General features: G+C 40.9%; 2 protein-coding genes and 1 long non-coding RNA gene across 14 annotated transcripts in view; 2 read left to right on the top strand and 1 right to left on the bottom strand.

Moving 5' to 3' along the window:
* The window catches only part of NAA50 (N-alpha-acetyltransferase 50, NatE catalytic subunit), a 30,176-nt gene extending 16,463 nt beyond the window's left edge, over positions 1-13,713 (top strand). For 4 of the 7 annotated variants that reach the window (XM_081572214.1, XM_081572213.1, XM_081572216.1 and 1 more), the window contains 4 exons: positions 8,909-9,045; positions 9,468-9,587; positions 9,893-9,959; positions 10,692-13,713. In XM_081572214.1, the coding sequence (XP_081428340.1) occupies positions 8,909-9,045; positions 9,468-9,587; positions 9,893-9,959; positions 10,692-10,869 (502 nt within the window). In that variant the 3' untranslated portion in view covers positions 10,870-13,713. The remainder of the gene's footprint in view (positions 1-8,908; positions 9,046-9,467; positions 9,588-9,892; positions 9,960-10,691) is intronic. The other 3 variants (XM_081572217.1, XM_081572218.1, XM_081572219.1) reach the window with 3 other exon arrangements.
* The window catches only part of LOC145538998 (uncharacterized), a 35,946-nt gene that overhangs the window by 15,503 nt on the left and 51 nt on the right, over positions 1-20,392 (bottom strand). Inside the window, exons 1-4 of one of the 4 annotated variants that reach the window (XR_014077489.1) lie at positions 19,391-20,021; positions 19,168-19,283; positions 18,910-19,052; positions 18,398-18,492 (exon numbers count right to left, since the gene is read on the bottom strand). This is a non-coding gene — a long non-coding RNA (uncharacterized LOC145538998). Of the gene's footprint in view, positions 1-14,014; positions 14,329-18,397; positions 18,493-18,909; positions 19,053-19,167; positions 19,361-19,390; positions 20,022-20,392 lie in introns of those variants that run through there. The other 3 variants (XR_014077490.1, XR_014077487.1, XR_014077488.1) reach the window with 3 other exon arrangements.
* USF3 (upstream transcription factor family member 3) overlaps positions 19,727-20,392 on the top strand; it is a 47,587-nt gene continuing 46,921 nt past the window's right edge. For all 3 annotated transcript variants that reach the window (XM_081572080.1, XM_081572078.1, XM_081572079.1), the window contains exon 1: positions 19,727-20,011. The gene's annotated coding sequence lies outside the window, so the exon portion shown is untranslated. The remainder of the gene's footprint in view (positions 20,012-20,392) is intronic.

Below are 20,392 nucleotides of genomic sequence, written 5' to 3' on the forward strand. Positions count from 1 at the left end.
CAGCAGTGTGGACCTAGTGCACTTTTCCTGGGACATAAGAACGAACTGCTCAGGTGGTAAAGTTCAACCAAAGAACTGTTCCTGATTATTCAAGTCAAAGAACGGCCCCCCTGCCCCACCCCACCTTTTAAATTACACTTAATTGATTTATTTCCTTTCTTTAGACTGGTAAAATTTAAATCTTTTAAACTAAATGTTATTTAAAATTCAACAGTTTCTATTCAGATGTTGCTTTTAATCATGTTTTTTGGGAAAGAAAAAGTGTAAGGCAATACATAAAAACTGAGCAAAACTAAGAAATGTTTTGTTTTCTGGTTGAAATTTGTAATTCAAATTTCTTTGTGACGAGAGAAAGATGCATCTGTTAAGTCTGGCATTTCTCAACCATCCAGAGGTTAGCTGACAGCCATGAACAGAAACCCATGGCCACCAGGTCCAAACCCTGTGAAAACAGACTCTGGAAACAGCCACACAGGTGAGATGTCAGGAAAGGCGTGGCCCTAACAGCCACTAAACTCCCTCAGAATTTACAACAGTCAAGTTATTAGAAAAGGTAACTTTATAATCTGAAAAAGCAATATGCTTTTGTAGGTACGTTCCCATTTCAGTACATTTAAATGGAAATGTTAAGAGTTCTTAGTTTTTTGTTTCTAAAAAAGCATCGGAATTGTAAAGGTGTGAAATTTTGTAAGAAACCATTATACACAAAATTACAGTAATGTTTCCAGTCCAGAAGGTTCTATTTGTGTGTGAGCCCCCAGTTCTTTCCAAGACCATCTGCTCAGCAGGGCGTGCGGCTCCCACACGGCCCTAGGTCTGGGCAGTGGGGGCCGCCGCCCGAGGGGTCTCGGTCTTGGGGTCCCGGGGCCGCTCAGGGCTCCGGCTGCGGTCCCTGCGGCGCTCCCGCTCGCGGGCCTTGTCGCGGTCGCGGTCCCTGCTGCTAACTGTTGCTTCTTGACCTGCATACAGATTTCTCAAGAGGCAGGTCAGGTTGTCTGGTATTCCATCATTTTCAGAATTTTCCACTGTTTATGGTGATCCACACAGTCAAAGGCTTTGGCATAGTCAACAAAGCAGAAGTAGATGTTTTTCTGAAACTCTTCTGCTTTTTCTGTGATCCAGTGGATGTTGGCAATTTAATCTCTGGTTCCTCTGCCTTTTCTAAATCCAGCTTGAACATCTGGAAGTTCACAGTTTACGTACTGTTGAAGCCTGGCTTGCAGAATTTTGAGCATTACTTTGCTAGTGTGTGAGATGAGTGCAATTGTGTGGTAGTTTGAGCATTCTTTGGCATTGCCTTTCTTTGGGATTGGAATGAAAACTGACCTTTTCCAGTCCTGTGGCTACGGCTGAGTTTTCCAAATTTGCTGGCATAATGAGTGCAGCACTTTCACAGCATCATCTTTCAGGATTTGAAATAGGTCAACTGGAATTCCATCACCTCCACTAGTTTTGTTCATAGTGATGCTTCCTAAGGCCCACTTGACTTTGCATTCCGGGATGTCTGGCTCTAGATGAGTGATCACACCATCGTGATTATCTGGGTCGTGAAGATCTTTTTTGTAGAGTTCTTCTGTATATTCTTGCCACCTCTTCTTAATATCTTTTGCTTCTGTTAGGCCCACACCATTTCTGTCCTTTATTGAGCCCATCTTTGCCTGAAATGTTCCCTTGGTATCTTTAATTTTCTTGAAGAGATCTCTAGTCTTTCCCCTTCTGTTGTTTTCCTCTATTTCTTTGCACTGATCACTGAGGAAGGCTTTCTTATCTCTCCTTGCTATTCTTTGGAACTCTGCATTTAAATGGGTATATCCTTCCTTTTCTCCTTTACTTTTCATATCTCTTCTTTTCACAGCTATTTTAAGGCCTCCTCAGATAGCCATTTTGCCTTTTTGCATTTCTTTTCCATGGGGATGGTCTTGATCCCTGCCTCCTGTACAGTGTCACAAAGCTCCGTCGATAGTTCATCAGGCACTCTAACAGATCTAATCCCTTGAATCTATTTGTCAATTCCACTGTATAATCGTAAGGGATTTGATTTAGGTAATACCTGAATGGTCTAGTGGTTTTCCCTGCTTCTTCAATTTAAGTCTGAATTTGGCAATAAGAAGTTCATGGTCTGAGCCACAGTCAGCTCCCAGCCTTGTTTTGCTGACTTTATGGGGCTTCTACATCTTTGGCTGCAAAGAATATAATCCATCTGATTTCAGTATTGATCATCTGGTGATGCCCATGTGTAGAGTCTTCTCTTGTGTTGTTGGAAGAGGGTGTTTGCTATGACAGTGCATTCTCTTGGCAAAACTCTGTTAGCCTTTTCCCTGCTTCATTTTGTACTCCAAGGCCAAATTGCCCGTTACTCCGGGTATCTCTTGACTCCCTATATTTGCATTCCAGTCCTTGGTAATGAGAAGGACATCTTTTTTGGATGTTAGTTCTGGAAGGTCTTGTGGGTCTTCACAGAACGGTTCAACTTCAGCTTCTTCAGCATTACTGGTTGGGTCATAGACTTGGATTACTGTGATATTGAATTGCTTGCCTTGGAAATGAACAGAGATCATTCTGTCATTCTTGAGATTGCATCTAAGTACTGCTTTTGAGAACCTTTTGTTGACTGTGATGGCTATTCCATTTCTTCTAAGGGATTCTTGCCCACAGTAGTAGAAATGGTGGTCATCTGAGTTAAATTCACCCATTCCAGTCCATTTTAGTTAGAAGATTCCTAAAATGTCTATGTTCACTCTTGCCATCTCCTGTTTGACCACTTCCAATTTGCCTTGATTCATGGACCTAACATTTCAGGTTCCTATGCAGTATTGCTCTTTATAACATCGGACTTGACTTCCATCACCCGTCACATCCAGAGTTGGGTGTTGTTTTTGCTTTGGCTCCGTCTCTTCGTTCTTTCTGAAGTTATTTCTCCACTGATCTCCAGTGGCATATTGGGCACCTACTGACCTGGGGAGTTCATCTTTCAGTGTCCTATCTTTTTGCCTTTTCATACTGTTCATGGGGTTCTCAGGGCAGGAATACTGAAGTGGTTTGCCATTCCCTTCTCCAGTGGACCACGTTTTGTCAGAACTCTCCACCGTGACACATCTGTCTTGGGTGGCCCTACAAGGCATGGCCCATAGTTTCATTGAATTAAACAAGGCTGTGGTCCATGTGATCAGATTGGTTAGTTTTCTGTGATTGTGGTTTTTAGTCTATCTGCCCTCTGATGGATGAAAATAAGAGGCTTAAAGAAGCTTCCTGGTGAGAGAGACTGACTGAGGGGGTAACTGGGTCTTATTCTGATGGACGGGGCCATTCTCAGTAAATCTTCAGTCCAATTTTCTGTTGTTGGGTGGGGCTGTATTCCCTCCCTGTTGTTTGACCTGAGGCCAGACTATGGTGGAGTTAATGAAGATAATGGTGACCTGCTTGCACTGCCACACTCAGTGCCCCTGACCCTGCAGCAGGCCACCGCTGACCCACGCCTCCGTCGGAGACTCCTGGACACTTACAGGCAAGTCTGGGTCAGTCTCTTGTGGGGTCACTGCTCCTTTCTCCTGGGTCCTGGTGCACACAAGGTTTTGTTTGTGCCCTCCAAGAGTGTTTCCCCAGTCCTGTGTAAGTTCTGGCAGCTCTATGGTGGGGTGAATGACGACCTCCTTCAAGAGGGCTTATGCCATACCCAGGTCTGCTGCACTCAGAGCCCCTGCCCCTGCGGCAGGCCACTGCTGACCCATACCTCCACAGGAGATGCTCAAATCCTCAAAGGCAGGACTGGCTCAGTCTCTGTTGAGTCTCCTGGTGTGCATACACAAGGTTTTGTTTGAGCCCTCCCAGCGTCTTTGGCAGGTATGGGATTTGATTGTAAATGCGATTTCCCCCCTTCTGCTGTCTTGCTGGGGCTTCTCCTTTGCCCTGTACCTGGGGTGTATTTTGCAATTCTTGCCCTCCGACAAAACAAACTCCTGGTCATCCTCCATTACCTTTCCCAGGATCACTTCCATTCTAGTATTTTTATATTTTATATACATATGCAATTGATGGGAAAAACTGACTCATTAGAAAAGACCCTGATGCTGGGAAAGATTGAAGACGGGGAGAAGGGGACGACAGAGGATAAGATGGTATCACCAACTCAATGGACATGAGTTTGAGCAAGCTCCAAGAGTTGGTGATGGACAAGGAAGCCTGGCATACTGCTGTCCATGGAGTAGCAAAGAGTCAGATGCGACTGAACTAAACTGAACTGATGTGTTTGCTATTACTATCATACTGTTTTATATATACCTGTATTTTCTACTAGATGTAAACTCCTTTGTATTCCAGGTGTTAGCACATAGATGCTGAAATATTTACTGAAATAGAACTGATTTATGCTTTAATAGGCAACTTACTATGTTCTTCAGAACTGTAGAAAATTTTTGATTCATAGATGGAATTCTTAAAAGCTCTATTCATTTTCTTCGATTTAAAAAAATTTTAAAGCTATTTTTGGATCAGATTCTTTCAGACTTTTAAAAGCTTTTTGGTTGTTTACAGTCAAATGATGTTCTAATTACTTGACATTTCTATGTAGCTCTGTCTGTTTATGCCTTTGATACTACACATTCTTTACTTAATTTATAAGTTGATACTACTCTGATACATTTAGAATATCCACATCTTGGAATAATTTGGAACTAAATGATCAGGATTACCGAAGTGTTCCATTTCAATCAGAATATCATGTTCAAAAGAGTTAAATTGTATTTGAAGGTGAATTTTGCTGACAAAATTACATTTAATAGACATTTTGAGATTCTCTTTCTCCCATATGCTGACAATCTGGTAATGATAAAAATTGATTATAAACAACAGAGTCCTACTGTATAGCACATGTAACTGTATCCTATCTCCTTGGATAAACATAATGGAAAAGAATATTTAAAAAAGAATGTATATATGTGAATCACTTTATTGTACAGCAGATACTGGCACAACATGGTAAATCAACTATACTTCAATTTAAAAAATCAAACTTGATTAATTTCTCTCTTAAACATTTGTTAGTGTGTATGTGCAGAGAAGAATATTGGAAGAGTGTATACACCTAACTCATTTCTGTGGTGCTGGATTTAAATTAGGCAGGGAAAGAGTAAGCTGTGTATTCCCTAATGATTCAGTATTCTATATTTAGTCTTTTTTTAAAGATTTATTTCTTTACTGCATTGAGTCTTCATTGCTGCATAGGGGCTTTTTCTAGTTGCACTGAGCCAGGGCTTGTCTCTAGTTGCAGTGCAGTGGCTTCTCTTGTTGGAGAGCATGGGCTTCATGGCACATAGGCCCAGAGTTGTGGCACCAGGCTTTGTTGCCCCAGGGCATGTGGAATCTTCTGGGGCCAGGGATTGAACCTGTGCCCCCTGCATTGGCAGATGGATTCTTCACCATTGGACCACTAAGGAAAGTTCTATGTTCAGTCATGACTACCCACCCTGATGGAAACTTTTTTTAGTTGTTACCTTTTAATAGTTTCAGTCTTATCACACTGCATCACAGCCACCTTTTTCTTCTGTATGAAATCACACAGTACCTGGTTATTATCTTTTAAAAAATTTTATTTATAATCTTGAAGCATGGTTCATTTCAGTTCAGTCGCTCAGTTGTGTCCAGCCCTTTGCAACCCCACAGACTGCAGCACGGCAGGCTTCCCTGTCTCTCACCGTCTCCTGGAGCTTGCTCAAACTCCTGTCCATCGAGTCAGTGATGCCATCCCACCATCTCATCCTCTGTCGTCCCCTTCTCCCCCTGTCTTCAGTCTTCCCCAGCATCAGGGCCTTTTCTAATGAGTCAGTTCTTCGCATCAGGTGGCCAGAGTATTAGAGCTTCAGCATCAGTCCTTCCAATGAATTTGCAGGACTGATTTCCTTTAGGATGGACTGGTTTGATCTTGCTGTCCAAGGGACTCTCAAGAGTCTTCTCCAACACCACAGTTCAAAAGCATCAATTCTTTGGTGCTCAGCTCTCTTTATAGTCCAACTCTCACATCCATACGTGACTACTGGAAAAACCATAGCTTTGACTACATGGACCTTTGTTGGTATGATAATGTCCCTCCTTTTTAATACACTGTCTAAGTTTGTCATAGTTTTTCTTCCAAGGAGCAAGTGTTTTAAATTCATGGCTGCAGTCACCATCTGCATGGTGATTACCTAGAAATTATTCTTAAACTCTTAAAAACTCAAGTTCTTTAAAGTTATTATCTAGAAGCTTGACTTCATATATTCTGAAGTTTTCCTTTATTGTTGTTTACTATTACAGTTCATAATGTAAATTTTCAATCACTTAAAATACAGCGACCGGCATTTTAAGAGCAGTGAAGTTTTTTTCTTTTTTTTTTTTTTGCTGTTCTACACAGCATGCAGGATGTAGTTCCCCAGCCAGGGATCAGACCTGTGCCCCCTGCAATGAAACTGTGGGGTCTTAACCACTGGGCCAGCAGGAAAGTTGCCTGGAGTGATTTTTAGTGTGTTCTAAATATAATCAATATAACCTGTCTTATATTTAAAATAAATTACTGCACTCAGTTTTTAGTACAATACTGAAGAGTAATATTTGGCTAAGTGAAATAAGCCAGATAAAGAAAGACAAATACTGGATAGTATCACTTGTACGTGGACTCTTTAAAAAAGAAAAGTGTCATGCTCATAGAAACAGTAGGAAGGTGGTTGCCAGGGTGGTGAAAAGGTACAAACTTTCAGCTATAAGATGAATAACGTCAGAGAATCTAAAATATAGTTGATAACACTATAGTGTAATTTAAATTCTCTAACAGTAGAACTTAAGTGTTCTCACCAAAGTAAAAAGTTGATGGGATGTGTTTAATTAACTAAATGAAAGGAATCCTTCTTTAAAAAAGAGTAGACTGTTTTTTACTGGAATGTCTGCATCTTAAAATTTTGTGTGGTTGCTAAGAAATTCAGTGTGCTTACATTTTAAGACATGCCAGATATACAAGTGTGGTCAGTCATAGTGAACAATAAAAATCAGTACCATAAAAATGAAATAATTGAGTTAGACTAATGTTCCAAATGAGCACAATGGTCTGTAATCACGGTTTTTTTGGTTATAATATTTCAGAGAATATTGTTATCAAAATTACCTACAATTCTCACCACAGACATTTTTCTGTATGTTAACAAAAGTTGGGAAAAGTTACACACATACATATATTCCCCCCAGAAAACAATATATCAATATTTTTCTGTGCTAGTAGTATAAATGTGTCATGCTTTATTTAATTAAACAGTCCTCTAATGCCACCATTAGAGGACTCAGATTTTTTCTTTTCCTTTTTTTAAGTCATTATAAAAGTGTGATGATTAACCCTTTTAGTTATTCATTTCTCCAACAGAGTTTTCAAAAACCTCTGTGCATATGATGTAAATGATTAATTAGGGTGCATTGTTTGCATGTGCCTGCTGTTGACTAATGCCATTGTGATCTGGAACTAGCACCTAGCAGTAGGACCTCCATCATTTTCTAGGTTTGTTGGCCCCGGATTGTTTTGTTTATTTTTGAATTCAACGTTTGATTTGACATTGTTTTCTGTAAATCTTTTTACCACCTACTATTAAGATTTTAGGTTTGCCTTGTCACTGTTGATCAACGTTCAGTTTGTGGTGGTGAGATTGACTTGAACTCCTAAAAGTTTCATTTGTTGACAGGTTGGGCTTCCCTGATAGTTCAGTTGGTTAAGAATCCTCCTGCCCTGCAGGAGACCAGACCCCAGTTCAATTCCTGGCTCTGGAAGATCCACTGGAGAAGGGATGGGCTACCCACTCCAGTATTCTTGGTCTTCCCTTGTGGCTCAGCTGGTAAAGAATCCGCCTGCAATGTGGGAGACCTGGGTTCTATCCCTGGGTTGGGAAGATCCCCTGGAGAAGGGAATGGCTACCCACTCCAGTATTCTGGCCTGGAGAATTCCACGGACTGTATAGTCCAGGGGGTCGCAAAGAGTTGGACAAGACTGAGTGACTTTCACTTTCACTATAGGCAAAACAACTTTATCACTGTGATTCCCAAAATTTTTTAGTCTTTTCCCGTGGAACCAATTGTTTTGGTTAAGTATAGTTTCTTAGCAGTGCTGTTTTTGATAAGTAGATTTTTTTTGTGTTTTGTGTTTTTGATAAGTAGTTTTCAAGCTGGGGTTTGTTTTGTTTGGTTTTGTTTTCAAAATGTAGGTTCCCATGTTCCATTTCCAGAGATTCTGCTTCTGAAGGTGCGTGTGTGTGGTGGGAGTTGGCGGGGTCGGGGTGGGGGTAAGGCTCATGGTAGGAGTGGGTGGTTCCTGTAATCTGCATTTGATTACCACCCCATGTGTGGTTCCTGTGTCAAGTGAATAGAGTACACATGACTTTTGCATGTTTTGATTATTTTCTTAGAATAAATTCCTACAGTGGGGTTGCTTTGACAAAGGAGATGTCTTTTCAGGCTTCTCAATACATAGTGCTAGATTATCTTCCAGAGATATTGTGTCTATTTACATCCCTGCCAGCAGAGTATAAAAATCTTGCTATCCCTTTGCCAATTAGGTATCATAAATCTTTTTGATCAGTCATAGGTATCTTTAAATTTCTCTGAAAATGTTGGCCTTTATGTAGATGATTATTCTGGCCTTCTTAGTAATTGTTGTTATTGTATTTGTCTCTAAATGTATATACAGTTGTATGAAAGCTAGGAGTTGGAATCTGGACAGAATGACAGGCAAAATCTACTTATAAATGGTGATGTTCATAGGAATATAAGGTTGCTATGAAAGGGCCAAATTTATCAGTCATGTAAAAAAGACTTGGTACCCTTTTAATTTAATTTAATTTAATGTCCATCATAGCAAACGAAGCTTATTATATTTTATTGAGTACATTTTGGTTTGTTCCAGTAGCCGGATCGAGCTGGGAGATGTGACACCACACAATATTAAACAGCTGAAGAGATTAAACCAGGTCATCTTTCCAGTCAGCTACAATGACAAGTTCTACAAGGATGTGCTGGAGGTTGGCGAACTAGCAAAACTTGGTAGGATATGCTTTTTCTTCTTCCTTTCATTTGTTTATTCATGTTCTTGACACCTCGGTTTTAATTAGGGCAAAGAAAAGAGATAACTAATTTAATCTCATTGTTTTACAAGTGAGGAAGTGGGGGCAGTCCAGGTTCTGAGAAGAATCAAGATAGATACTTGAATATTAGAAGGAAATGCTAAATATTTTTTGTTATTTAGGCTGTGTCTGTGTTTTCACATATTTAGCTTTACTCAAAAGAGGTCTTAAATTCTTAAGAAGGTTTAGGATATTTTTGAGGCTATTGATACTTAGAGTAGCTGATAAAAATCTAATTAATTCTGATAGCAGCAATTTTAACTGCTGTCTAAGGGAAGGGAAGATTCAATAAAATGTGTTAACTGTGTCTGCTAAACCTTGTGTCTTTATTTTCTATGGCAGCCTATTTCAATGATATCGCAGTGGGTGCAGTGTGCTGTAGGGTGGATCATTCACAGAATCAGAAGAGACTTTACATCATGACACTAGGATGTCTGGCACCATACCGAAGGCTAGGAATTGGTAAACATTATTTGTGGTTTTTGTTTTTTTCTTCAAAGACGCTTATTAACATAATTCAGTTGCAAGCCTTGTATAGATTTGTTACTAATACCCTTTTCCTTTCTCTGTTTTCCTTCTTACTGGAAGAGTGTAAGACTGCTTTTCTGCCAGAAGTTTTAAACATAGTAGGTAGTGTAGAGAGAACAAAATTTTGGGAAATAAGGCTGCCTGATGTTTATCTCAGATTCCTTTAGGACTCAAAAAGATGTTTAATATAAAGATTGACTGTTATGAGATTTCTTATTTGTTGTTTGTCTCGTTAATAGGAACTAAAATGTTAAATCATGTCTTAAACATCTGTGAAAAAGATGGCACTTTTGACAACATCTATCTGTAAGTAAAGTCGTATTTAGTGATTGTATCTAAAGAATTTAATAAATTGGCAATAGAAATCTTTTTTTTTTTTTTTTTTATGGCAATAGAAATCTTTACTAGAAAAATTTAAATCTGGACACTTATTGTCTTGGAAATACCATGGAAGTATTATTAATAGTTGTGAAGTTTGTTTTGTTTCAATAATAGATAAGGAACCTTTGATAAAACATCTTTACTTTGCTTTATTACTTTGGGGTGGGAGTTCCAAAGTCACAGATGTGAAGCCGAGATTAAGTCTTCAGAATTTAAGAAATAAATAACATTAATATTGTTTTTATCATGTCATTCTGAGTTTTGTTCAGGGCTTTCAGTGACACACTCTTTAGTAGTAGAATTTAATAATCAAAATCAGAGTACTTAGCTGATTTATACTTGAATCTTAAGAGTAAGGCGAAGATGGAAACTTTGGGTTCTTGTTTTTTCATTGAAGCATAGTTGGTTTACAGTAGTATTGTGCTAGTCTCTGCTGACAGCAAAGTGACTCAGTTATACACTTACATTCTTTTTTTTAATATTCTTTTCCATTATGGTTTATCATAGGATATTGGATATAGCTTCCAGTGTGGATTCTTTCATAATACAGATATTAAGATTATTCTCGTTTTCAACTAATTTGAAGCTATCTGTGGAGGATACATAAAAGCTGATGAAATCTTCATTTCTTTTTTCTGATACCCTTTTACATCTCAGGCATGTCCAGATCAGCAATGAGTCTGCAATTGACTTCTACAGAAAGTTTGGCTTTGAGATTATTGAGACAAAGAAGAACTACTATAAGAGGATAGAGCCCGCAGATGCTCATGTGCTGCAGAAAAACCTCAAAGTCCCTTCTGGCCAGAACGCAGATGTGCAAAAGACAGACAACTGAACAAATTACAGATGAACTTTCTTGCACTTGCTTGTCGCCAAATAAAAGAGGCCCATTGATTCCCCGCCCCTCTTTCTTTTAAAACTTTCCCCCTTCTTTGTTCTTACTTTTTCTCCTTTCAAAACTTGCTTCCTTTTCCTCTAAAAGTTTTAAACTTTTAAGGATTTATTAATCATGTTTGGATTGTTTTAGTTTTCTTATTTTTGTGAGGTGGTTTGATTGTAGGAAGGAGAAGGTATAGATCGGTTTAGTTTCACAGTTAAGATATATATGGTCCCAAAAATTTGAGTGTCAATTTGCATTTTTTTCTTTAATGTCCTGCTTTCACATTGAAGGGCAGAGCCTACAAAATATTATATATTTCAAAGGACAAAAGAAGCAGCAGCAATATCTTGTTCTCTAACTCTTAGACAAGTTTAGTGTGTTTGTGGTACTTTGGGTTTTTAAAGATTTTGTGGGATACTAATCCCTATACATTGCCTTCACTCCACCTTTTGTCCTTCTGAGTATTATCTCAGGAGTTGGGCCATTGTTATCCTTGTAAGAAATACTAAGCTTATTTTGTTCTGTTAAGCAATTATTTCTTCCTTCCTTGCTGGTGGCTGAAGGTGGGTGGGACAGTTTGAATCAGTAGTATTAGACTTTGGTCTCAGTATGTGAGTTAAACTGCTTTTTGCTAATGAGTGGGCTGGTGGTTAGCAGGTTTGTTTTTCCTGCTGTTGATTGTTACTAGTGGCATTATCTTTTAGCATATGGGCTGGTGAGATTAATTTTTTTTTTAATATCCCAGCTAGAGATATGGCCTTTAACTGACCTAAAGAGGTTTGTTGCGATCTGCTTTTTTTTCTCCTGTTGTTTTTCTTCAGTAAACCCACAGTAGTTGGTCAGACCTTAAATATGGAGTTGATGTCCTTTATAGGTCAGTGCTCTTAAATAAACCTGAAGTAGATATTGTCTCCTGGACATACAAAAAAATACCTAAACGGAAGCTTAGATGGATTTGTGGCACAATAAAGGCATTTAATGTCAGCTAACGCAGACTGTTAGAAGTGTGGCCACTGAGCATTTGATTTTAGAGGAAAGAATATCTAGACAGTATTTTTGAGAATAACATAGCTGTGCTATTGCTTATCTGTTGGAGAACATCCCAGATTTGCTTACATTCTGTGCCTGTGATACTGAGTTTAAGGATTTGGGGGAGAGGGAATTATTAAACACATTGCTTCTGTTCTTGGGAAAAGTAGAAGTCTATAAGTGTTAATAATGCGAATGTCTGTGACCTGTACTGACAGGACTGGTTTATGCCAGATCATTTTCTGGCACTTAGGGAGTGGCTTTGACGGGTCAGTAACTTTCTGTAAGATAGAAGACCTCTAAAATTTTCAGGCTTTCCTCCATAATCCTATCTCCAATATTCAAAATTTTCTACATTACAAGTACCAGTGGCCTAAGAAATGTTTTCGTTAGACTTAAAACAATGCACAGAGCTTGAATTTTCTGTCATTTGACTTTAAAAAGAAGGTTGATTTATAACATTTATCCTCTTGTGTAAATTCTGGCATAAAAGTTTCATCTCTTCAAATACATTGAATGACAAAATTATTTTACACAATGTTTATGCACATCTTATAATCTTAAATTCTTATTTGAGAATGTGAAAATGCAAGGTACAATAGACTTCAACAGTCTTAGTTGAGTGCCAAGAATAATATAGAAAAGGAAGATAGTTGATGAGTGAGTTCATATAATTCTAATCTTAAGATAGTAAAAATGTAGAAAGACCTTGCTGGTTTCTTGGGTATCAGTTTCTTAAGCAGTCCAAATCTAAGCTTAGAAGAGAAGTTTAGCATTGAGCACCTTTACCTTCATGGATAAGCTTCAGCTTGCTCTTGCCAAGAGAAGAATGCTTGAGTTACAGAAGGCAAGATTAGTTTGAAGAATTCAGTCTTTTTGTAAACTTCAGATGTCAAAATAGATTTTGATATATAAATGAGTTTTGTGAGATGACACTGCCTCTATTTCTATAACCATTTCACCTGGACTATCTAATCAGTCCTATGAATGTATCCCTAAATGTGGTTAATGAAAACCGAATAGCTGCCTCATGACAATTAAGTACATATTATTTATGGAGGAAAAAATATTAAATTTTGAATTGAGTGTGTAGGCTCCCTATCATTCTAGTGTTTCTTTCTCCACACTAGTCACTGACTTTAACCTAAATTGTGTTTGTAAAAGGTGAATTGTCCTACATCACACTTACATGAAATAATTCCATCCATTTATGGAGGAGGAGGATGTAGAAGAGGTAGAAGCTAGGCACTCTTTCATGTGTCTAGAAGTCAGTAAAGACTGAAATAATGTCCCATGTTGAGTTGGTTATTTTGAAATACGATAATTATCATTGAGGTAAAATAATTCTATTAACTAGAAGATCACAAGATGTATCCATCGTATTTTTTAGGGAAGATGGGTTTTTTTCTGTGGGGCAAATAAGTAAAATTGTATCATATGGTAATTACATTTAGGTTCTAAAGAAAAGAATCTGCAGAGAAATCTATGCAATATATAATTTGTCCAGATTAGTTTTCATTTGGGGAAAGAAGTTCTGAAATATCCCCAACGCAGTTTACTTATCAATTGAGAGTCCTCCAAAAATAGAGCTAACTATTGGGAAACCATGGAATGTGGGGTGGAAAAGAAAAGCTCCCTCAGTTTTTTGGAGGGAATAACTTTAAAAATACTTAAATAGCTAAGTTTACTTGGTGCAGTTAAGATTTAAACTTGTTGATTTTAACATTGCTGTTACATCTGAAATAAACTTATGTGATGTTCTGGTAGAAATCTGTGATGTCTGGTAAATGTCAAAAGAAGTGTAAATGCATTGTGTTGAATTCTATATGTAGTCATTGTTTACTGTTGCCCATACTGTTTTATGTACTTCACGTTTCTTTAAGATCTAACTTTAATTAAAACAGGCCAAATGTAATCAAGGCCTCCTAATTCAGACCTTTTGGAACTAGATAGAAACACTGTTCAGTATCTGCAGTTCAGTCCCCATGAGAGAAAAAAGTAAGATCCAAAGGGCTGTCTTACTGCTGCTATATTTTGAATGCAATTGTTAAAAAACACTAGACACTTCAGGTTGTGATTTAATTAGTAATGTTCATTGACTAGAGATAACTTACATTCAGATTTTTTTTCTTAAAAAAATGTGGCTTAAATGAACATGCATCATCACCCAGTTTCTGAGTCAGGAATCCAAGGGCAGCTTAGACAGACGATTCTGGCTTAAGGTCTCATCGGGTTACAGTACTGTCATCCAGGCCTGGAGAAGCTACTTCAGAGATGGCTGACTCATGTGGCTGTTGGGGGGATTCAGTTCCTTACTATGTGGGTGTCTCCACAGAGCCTCCTGAGTGACAGCTGGCAGCTGACTTGGCCCCAGAGCGAGTGATCCTGGAGAGTAAGCAGAAGCCATACTCTTAGATGATTCTAACTTCTCTAGCTGTGTAATTTGAACATTCCTGGGAAGTTGAGTACTATGATGATGAGTGGAAGTGGTGAGCCTTTGAGAACTTCTCAGATATAATAAGCCATATAGAAGAGAGGCCTGAATTGGACTTCTTTACAGTACCATGCTATAGGAATTTAGTCCTAGTTTGAGATACAACCAAATAACATAGCCATATGGAGAAAGGCGTGAGTCAGATTCTTAAATGTAGGTGTAGTTACCTTGATGGGACATGGAGAAATGTGAAGTCAGAGACTTCATTATCTGTCAACTGGGGCAGAAGTGCTCAATCTTTTCAGTTCTCTAAAGCAGTTTGATAAAAATCTAAAATCAAAAGCCTGCTCCAGGAATCGTTGGGAGCATAAAGTTAATATGAATCAATCACTGCCTAGAATTTAAATCTCAAAGACTTACAGCCTGTTTTTTATTAATTTGTGATGAAGCTTAAACCCAGCATTTGGGAAAATAGTCTTTTGGGTTGGGGATATTTGGTGTTAGTGAACTTTGAGTTAGATATTTCTGGTAAGCTGAAAACTTTCACATAGCTGAACTTTATCCAAGTTTTTAATTCTTGTTTAAAGCTCAACATTCAGAAAACTAAGATCATGGCATCTGGTCCCATCACTGTAAAACTACTAGAAGAAAAATAGAAAAATCTGTGTGAACTTGTGTTAGTCAGAGACTTCTTAGATATGACCCCATAAGCATGACTCAGACATAATTGATAGACTGGACTTTAAGAACAACTATTTGAAAAACACAGTTAAAAGAATGAAAAGACAGCCCAGAACTGGGAGAATATATTGCATATCACATATCTGATAAAAGATACGTGTCCAGAATCCAGAACTCTTAATAATAACCCAATAAAAATGGACAAAAGATTAAAACAGCTTCACAAAAGACAAATGGTTAATAAGTACATGAAAAATGCTCAATATCATTAGTTATTATGAAATACTACCTATTAATTAAAATTTTTAAAGATTTATTAAGTGTTGATATGGTACATTTCAGATCCCCAAACTGTACTAGTGAGAATATAAATTAGTACAGCTTTAGGAAATTATTTGGCAGGTTTTTTTTTAAGGTACACTTAGCATCTAACTTGGTCATGCCACTGGATACGTACCCAGTTATTACTTAAGGAAAATGAAAGCAAATGTCCATACAAAGAGTTGTCCACAACTGTTGTAGCATCTTTATTTGTAATAGTCAAAAACTGCAAACAATCCAACTGGCCACCAACATGAATATACATGATATGTCCATATGATGGAATACTACTTAGCAACAAAAGTTAATGGATTATTGATACACACAACAAAGTGGATTAATCTCCCCCTACCCATGCTGAATGAAAGAAGACATAGACAAAATGGAGTATAAATAGATTCCATTTATATAAAATTCTAGAAAATGAAAAGAATGTATAGTGAGAGAAAGCAGATCAGTGGTTGCCTGGAGAACAGGATAAGGGCGAGTGAATAAAGGGAGATGAAAGAAACAGGGCAGGACATATATGTTCAGTTTTGATTGTGGAGATGGTGTCACAGCTGCTTGCAAATGTCAAAATCTGTGACGTACATTTTAAACGTTCAGTTTATTGAAGATAAATCATACCTCAAGAAAGCAATTTTGTTTGTTGCTTTCAAGATACAGACTAGGTGAAAATATCTGCCCAACATTTATCTGAGGAAGAACGTTTATTCAGAACGTAAAAAACCTTTTACAACTCAATAATAAGTGTTAGTGTTAGAGGCTCAGTCGTGTCCGATTCTTTGCGACCCAATGGATGGAATTCTTAAGACAAGAATACTGGACTGAGTTGCCATTCCGTTCTCCAGGAGATCTTCCCACCCAGGAAATCAACCCTGCGTCTCCGTCTCCGGTGCCTCCTGCATTGCTGATGGATTCTTTACTGTCTGAGCCACCCGCATCCTGCTTTTAAAATGGGCTAAAGATTTGAACACTTTACCAAAGATGGTGTGCATGTGTCCAATAAACATAGAACACATGCTCAACACCAATAGTAATAAGAGCAGTGCAAATTAAAATCATGACAGACTACCTCACACTCACTATGTGGGCTAGAATGAAAAAGACTGCCTATATTAAGGGTTGGCGAAGAGGAGGAGTACCTGGAATCCGCCTATATTTCTGTTGACAATGAGAAATACTACGACCATTTTGGAAAACAATGGACGATTCGCATACACCGTTGCCATTCATTTCTCTAAGCTTCTTAAAAGAGAATGCCAGCTTGGAGCCTCCCCCGCCGCCCGCGGCGCATCTGGAGCTTGGGTGGGGGTGGTGCGCAGCGGGAGCTCCCCAAGGGTCGGGCATCCTGGGATATAGGGCGCCCAGAGGTTGGAGAGAAGAGGGATGCGCGCAACCCCTCACCCCCCCAACCCCGTTCTCGTGTCCCACCAGGCTCTGCACTCAACCGTCCCCCATAAGTAGGCACAGTCTGCGCAGTCCCCTACTCGGGGAGCAGGGAGGGGTTCAGTAAAACAGAACTCAGAGACGCCCCGCTCCCTGCGGATGTCGGCGCCCCTCTCTAGTCATTCATCCCCAGGAACAGGAAAAAAAAAAGGGATATCAGGAAATGAAACTGGGGATGCAGGTTAAGGGGCTTGTAAGAAGAATTTTAGAGCTACTGAAGGATCTTAAGTATGTGGGTGAAAATCAGATTTACTTGAGCCCTGTAAAAAGTGGACTTGGCCTGGAGGCAAAGGGATCAGTTTCACTCTACCACCATATTTTATTATCAGTGTAGGGGGCTTCCCTTGTGGCTCAGGTAGTAAAGAATCCGCCTGAAATGCGGAAGACCTGAGTTTGATCCCTGGGTTGGGAAGATCCCCTGGAGAAGGGAAGCTCTATCCACTCCAGTATTCTGGCCTGGAGAATTCCATGGACTGTATAGTCCATGGGGTCCCAAAGAGTGGGACACGACTGAGCAACTTAAAAAAAAACCCAAAAAGCGGCACTATGAGCACATGGCAGCGAGCTTGAAATAGGCCTGGTGCCATTATTGGATGTCATCCTCTCATATGTAGAGCAATAAACCAATGCTGAATTGGCAAAGTCAACGAAAAGATCTATGATTGGGATTTGGGCTTCAGTCAGGAATGAGGATTAAATTAAAAAGCAAACATTTAGAACTTTTTGTTGTGTTACTTTTTAAATTTTTTTGAAGCATAGCTAATTTACAATGTTTCAGGTGTACAGCAAAGTGATTCAGGTTCTTTTCCACTATAGGTTATTACAAGATATTGAACATAGCTCCCTGTGGTATACAGTAGATCCTTATTGTTTATTTTACATGTAGCAGTTTGTATCTGTTAATCTCAAATTCCCAATTTATCCCCCTCCCCACATTTTATCAAATATTAATTTCTCTTATTTAACACCTATACATTGTGCCAGAAAGGTATTCATGTGTATTCCAATGGTGATCCAAAGAAACTCTTAACGTCTGTTTTCTGAACGATCAAAACTATTTGTTATTTTACTTTAGACTCGATCCATTGTACTTGCTTCGAAAATCATACATACCCTAGATACTATATTTATTAACCAGAATATTTTTTTAAACAGAATACATTATATTCTGATCACAATGGAAATTATTTCCTACAGCTGGATATACTAACTAATGCTATACAATTTCATGGAGGTGCTATATTAGCATCACTATTAGGCTTTGAATCCTAGTGTCGTTCTTATCTGCAGCTTTGTTTGGGTGTGCTAAATGTATTCGGAGGCTAACTAGAAATTCATATGCTGAGATGCAAAAGTTAAAGTTTCCAGACTGTTCACAGTGCCATAGTTTAGAAATAACACTGAAAGCCTTGTATTCGTTTCATCATAGCTTTTAAACTGCTGTACAAACATAAGGTGCGGTTACTGTTTAACTTTACACCTTTTCCCAATACAAGGTCAGCTTCCTCTGTACACAGGCTCAAGTAATTCCCACCATGCCATGCCCCCTGTGCACCTTCTGTAAGTTACCTGGTCTACTCCCCCGACGTATGAGATCTGGGACAATTCCAAACCTGGCGGTGGAGGCGCTTGGAAATCTTTCACCACCACTAGGTGGAGGACACCTGTTTCAGAAGAGGAGGGGTTATGAAATAGGAAGTGAAACCAGGAAAAGGGAGTTGTGACCACGGTTCCAGGGCCCCAAACCCATCTTGGAATTAGCGGACCCTGGTCTCCATGCTATTACCTGCGGCTCTGTACCTCACAGATCTAGGTATCTAGGACCCCAAGCCTGAAGTTCCAAATTCATCCCCGAGCCACACACTCGCTTCCTCTAATTAGGAGCCCCCCAGGACCTTTCTCGGAGAAGGCAATGGCAACCCACTCCAGTACTCCTGTCTGGAAAAGCCCATGGACGGAGGAGCCTGGTAGGCTGCAGTCCATGGGGTCGCCAAGAGTCGGACACTACTGGGAGACTTCACTTTCACTTTTCACTCTCATGCAGTGGAGAAGGAAATGGCAACCCACTCCAGTGTTCTTGCCTGGAGAATCCCAGGGACGGGGGAGCCTGGTGGGCTGCCGTCTATGGGGTCGCACAGAGTCGGACACGACTGAAGCGACTTAGCAGCAGCAGCAGCAGCAGGACCTTTCTTAACACGATCATCTCTAGTTCGCAGGAATCCGCCTTTGGGGCAAACGAAAAATGACAGATGATCGCAGCCAACAAATTCGAGCAGCGTCAGGTCGGCAATGGTCTTCCAGTGCCGGAGACGTCTGCATTCTTTTTTATTCTTCCTCACCTTCTATTACAGAGCTTCATCCCGCCTTCCTGCCCTCTAAGATAAGAGGATCTCTCTAATCGTTCTTGAAAGCCTTCCGTGTCCTCTTACTTTCCAGTTTTTCCACTTTCAAACTCCTACAAAAGACGTGTAAAGCAGAACAGAGAACAGGATACAAAGAAGTTTCTTCAAACACCTTTTTTTCTAGGTTCTCAAGGCGTCCCCTTTAAGGAACCAGGCCCACCTCTTTCCCATTCATCTACTGGCTTTCGGTCCTGCTCATCACTCTACCTTTAAGAATATTTCCTGTTCCTTCAACTCAACTTGCACACCTCCGCACCCACCCCCGGCCCTCCTCATTGGGCCGCCCGAGGCCCGTTCACTCTTTGGTTTTCCCTCCACCTCTTCCCGCCCCCTAGATAGCGCAACGGCGTCTCGGGCCCCGATTGGCTACCACTGCGCCTCTCCGGGTTAGGATTGGTGAGCTCAGTGGCAGGGGCGGGACCGCGGTGCACCCAGGGTAGGCTGTTCGCTAGCCGAGCGGCGGCCGCGGGAGGGGCGGGGAGGGCCGGGGAGGGGCGGGGGGAGGGGGGCTGGGAAAGTTGAGGCCGCGCTGCCGCCGGGTCTCCGGCCTTGAGGGCTCGGGCTCGCAGTGGCGGCGGTGGCCGCTAGAAGAGGCGGCGGGGGCGGGGGGAGAGGAGGGCCTGGGCCCGCGCTCCCCCAGCCCCAGAGAAGCCGGCGGCGGCCGCGGACGGAGAGATTGGCCCGGGCGGTCGGACACCCCTGCGGAACCCGCTTGGGATCATGACCCAGGCTGGGGTCGCCGCTGCCGCCGCCGCCGCGGCCGAGAGCACGCAGCCCGCGGGTGAGTGACTGAGGGAGGGGGCCGCTGACAGCCGGGGCGCGGGGCGGGGGCCGGGGCTGCGGGGGCGGCTCCGGGGGGCGGCTCCGGGCTCTGCTCCACCCACCCCTTCCCAGCTCCCGGAGGCTAGGGCTTCGCAGAGTGTGTCTTCTTCCTGGGGACCCCTGCTTGCGGAACCTGGGGGCCGCGAGCACGGAAGGCGCGCGCACCCCTCTTCTGCCCGATCTCTCGGCGCCCCGCGCCCTCTGGTGCCAGGCCCGTGGGGGGCTTGCGCTGCGCCCCGGCCCCCAGATGCGCGCGGGGCGAGAAGGGGTCCACGCTGCCCCGGGTGCATAAAGAACTGGGAATCAAGATTCACACCGGATGGCCTTTGCCCGCCTCCTT

Source organism: Giraffa tippelskirchi, chromosome 2 (assembly GCF_054371585.1).
Source record: "Giraffa tippelskirchi isolate mGirTip1 chromosome 2, T2T-mGirTip1v1.2.pri, whole genome shotgun sequence".
Taxonomy (NCBI): domain Eukaryota; kingdom Metazoa; phylum Chordata; class Mammalia; order Artiodactyla; family Giraffidae; genus Giraffa; species Giraffa tippelskirchi.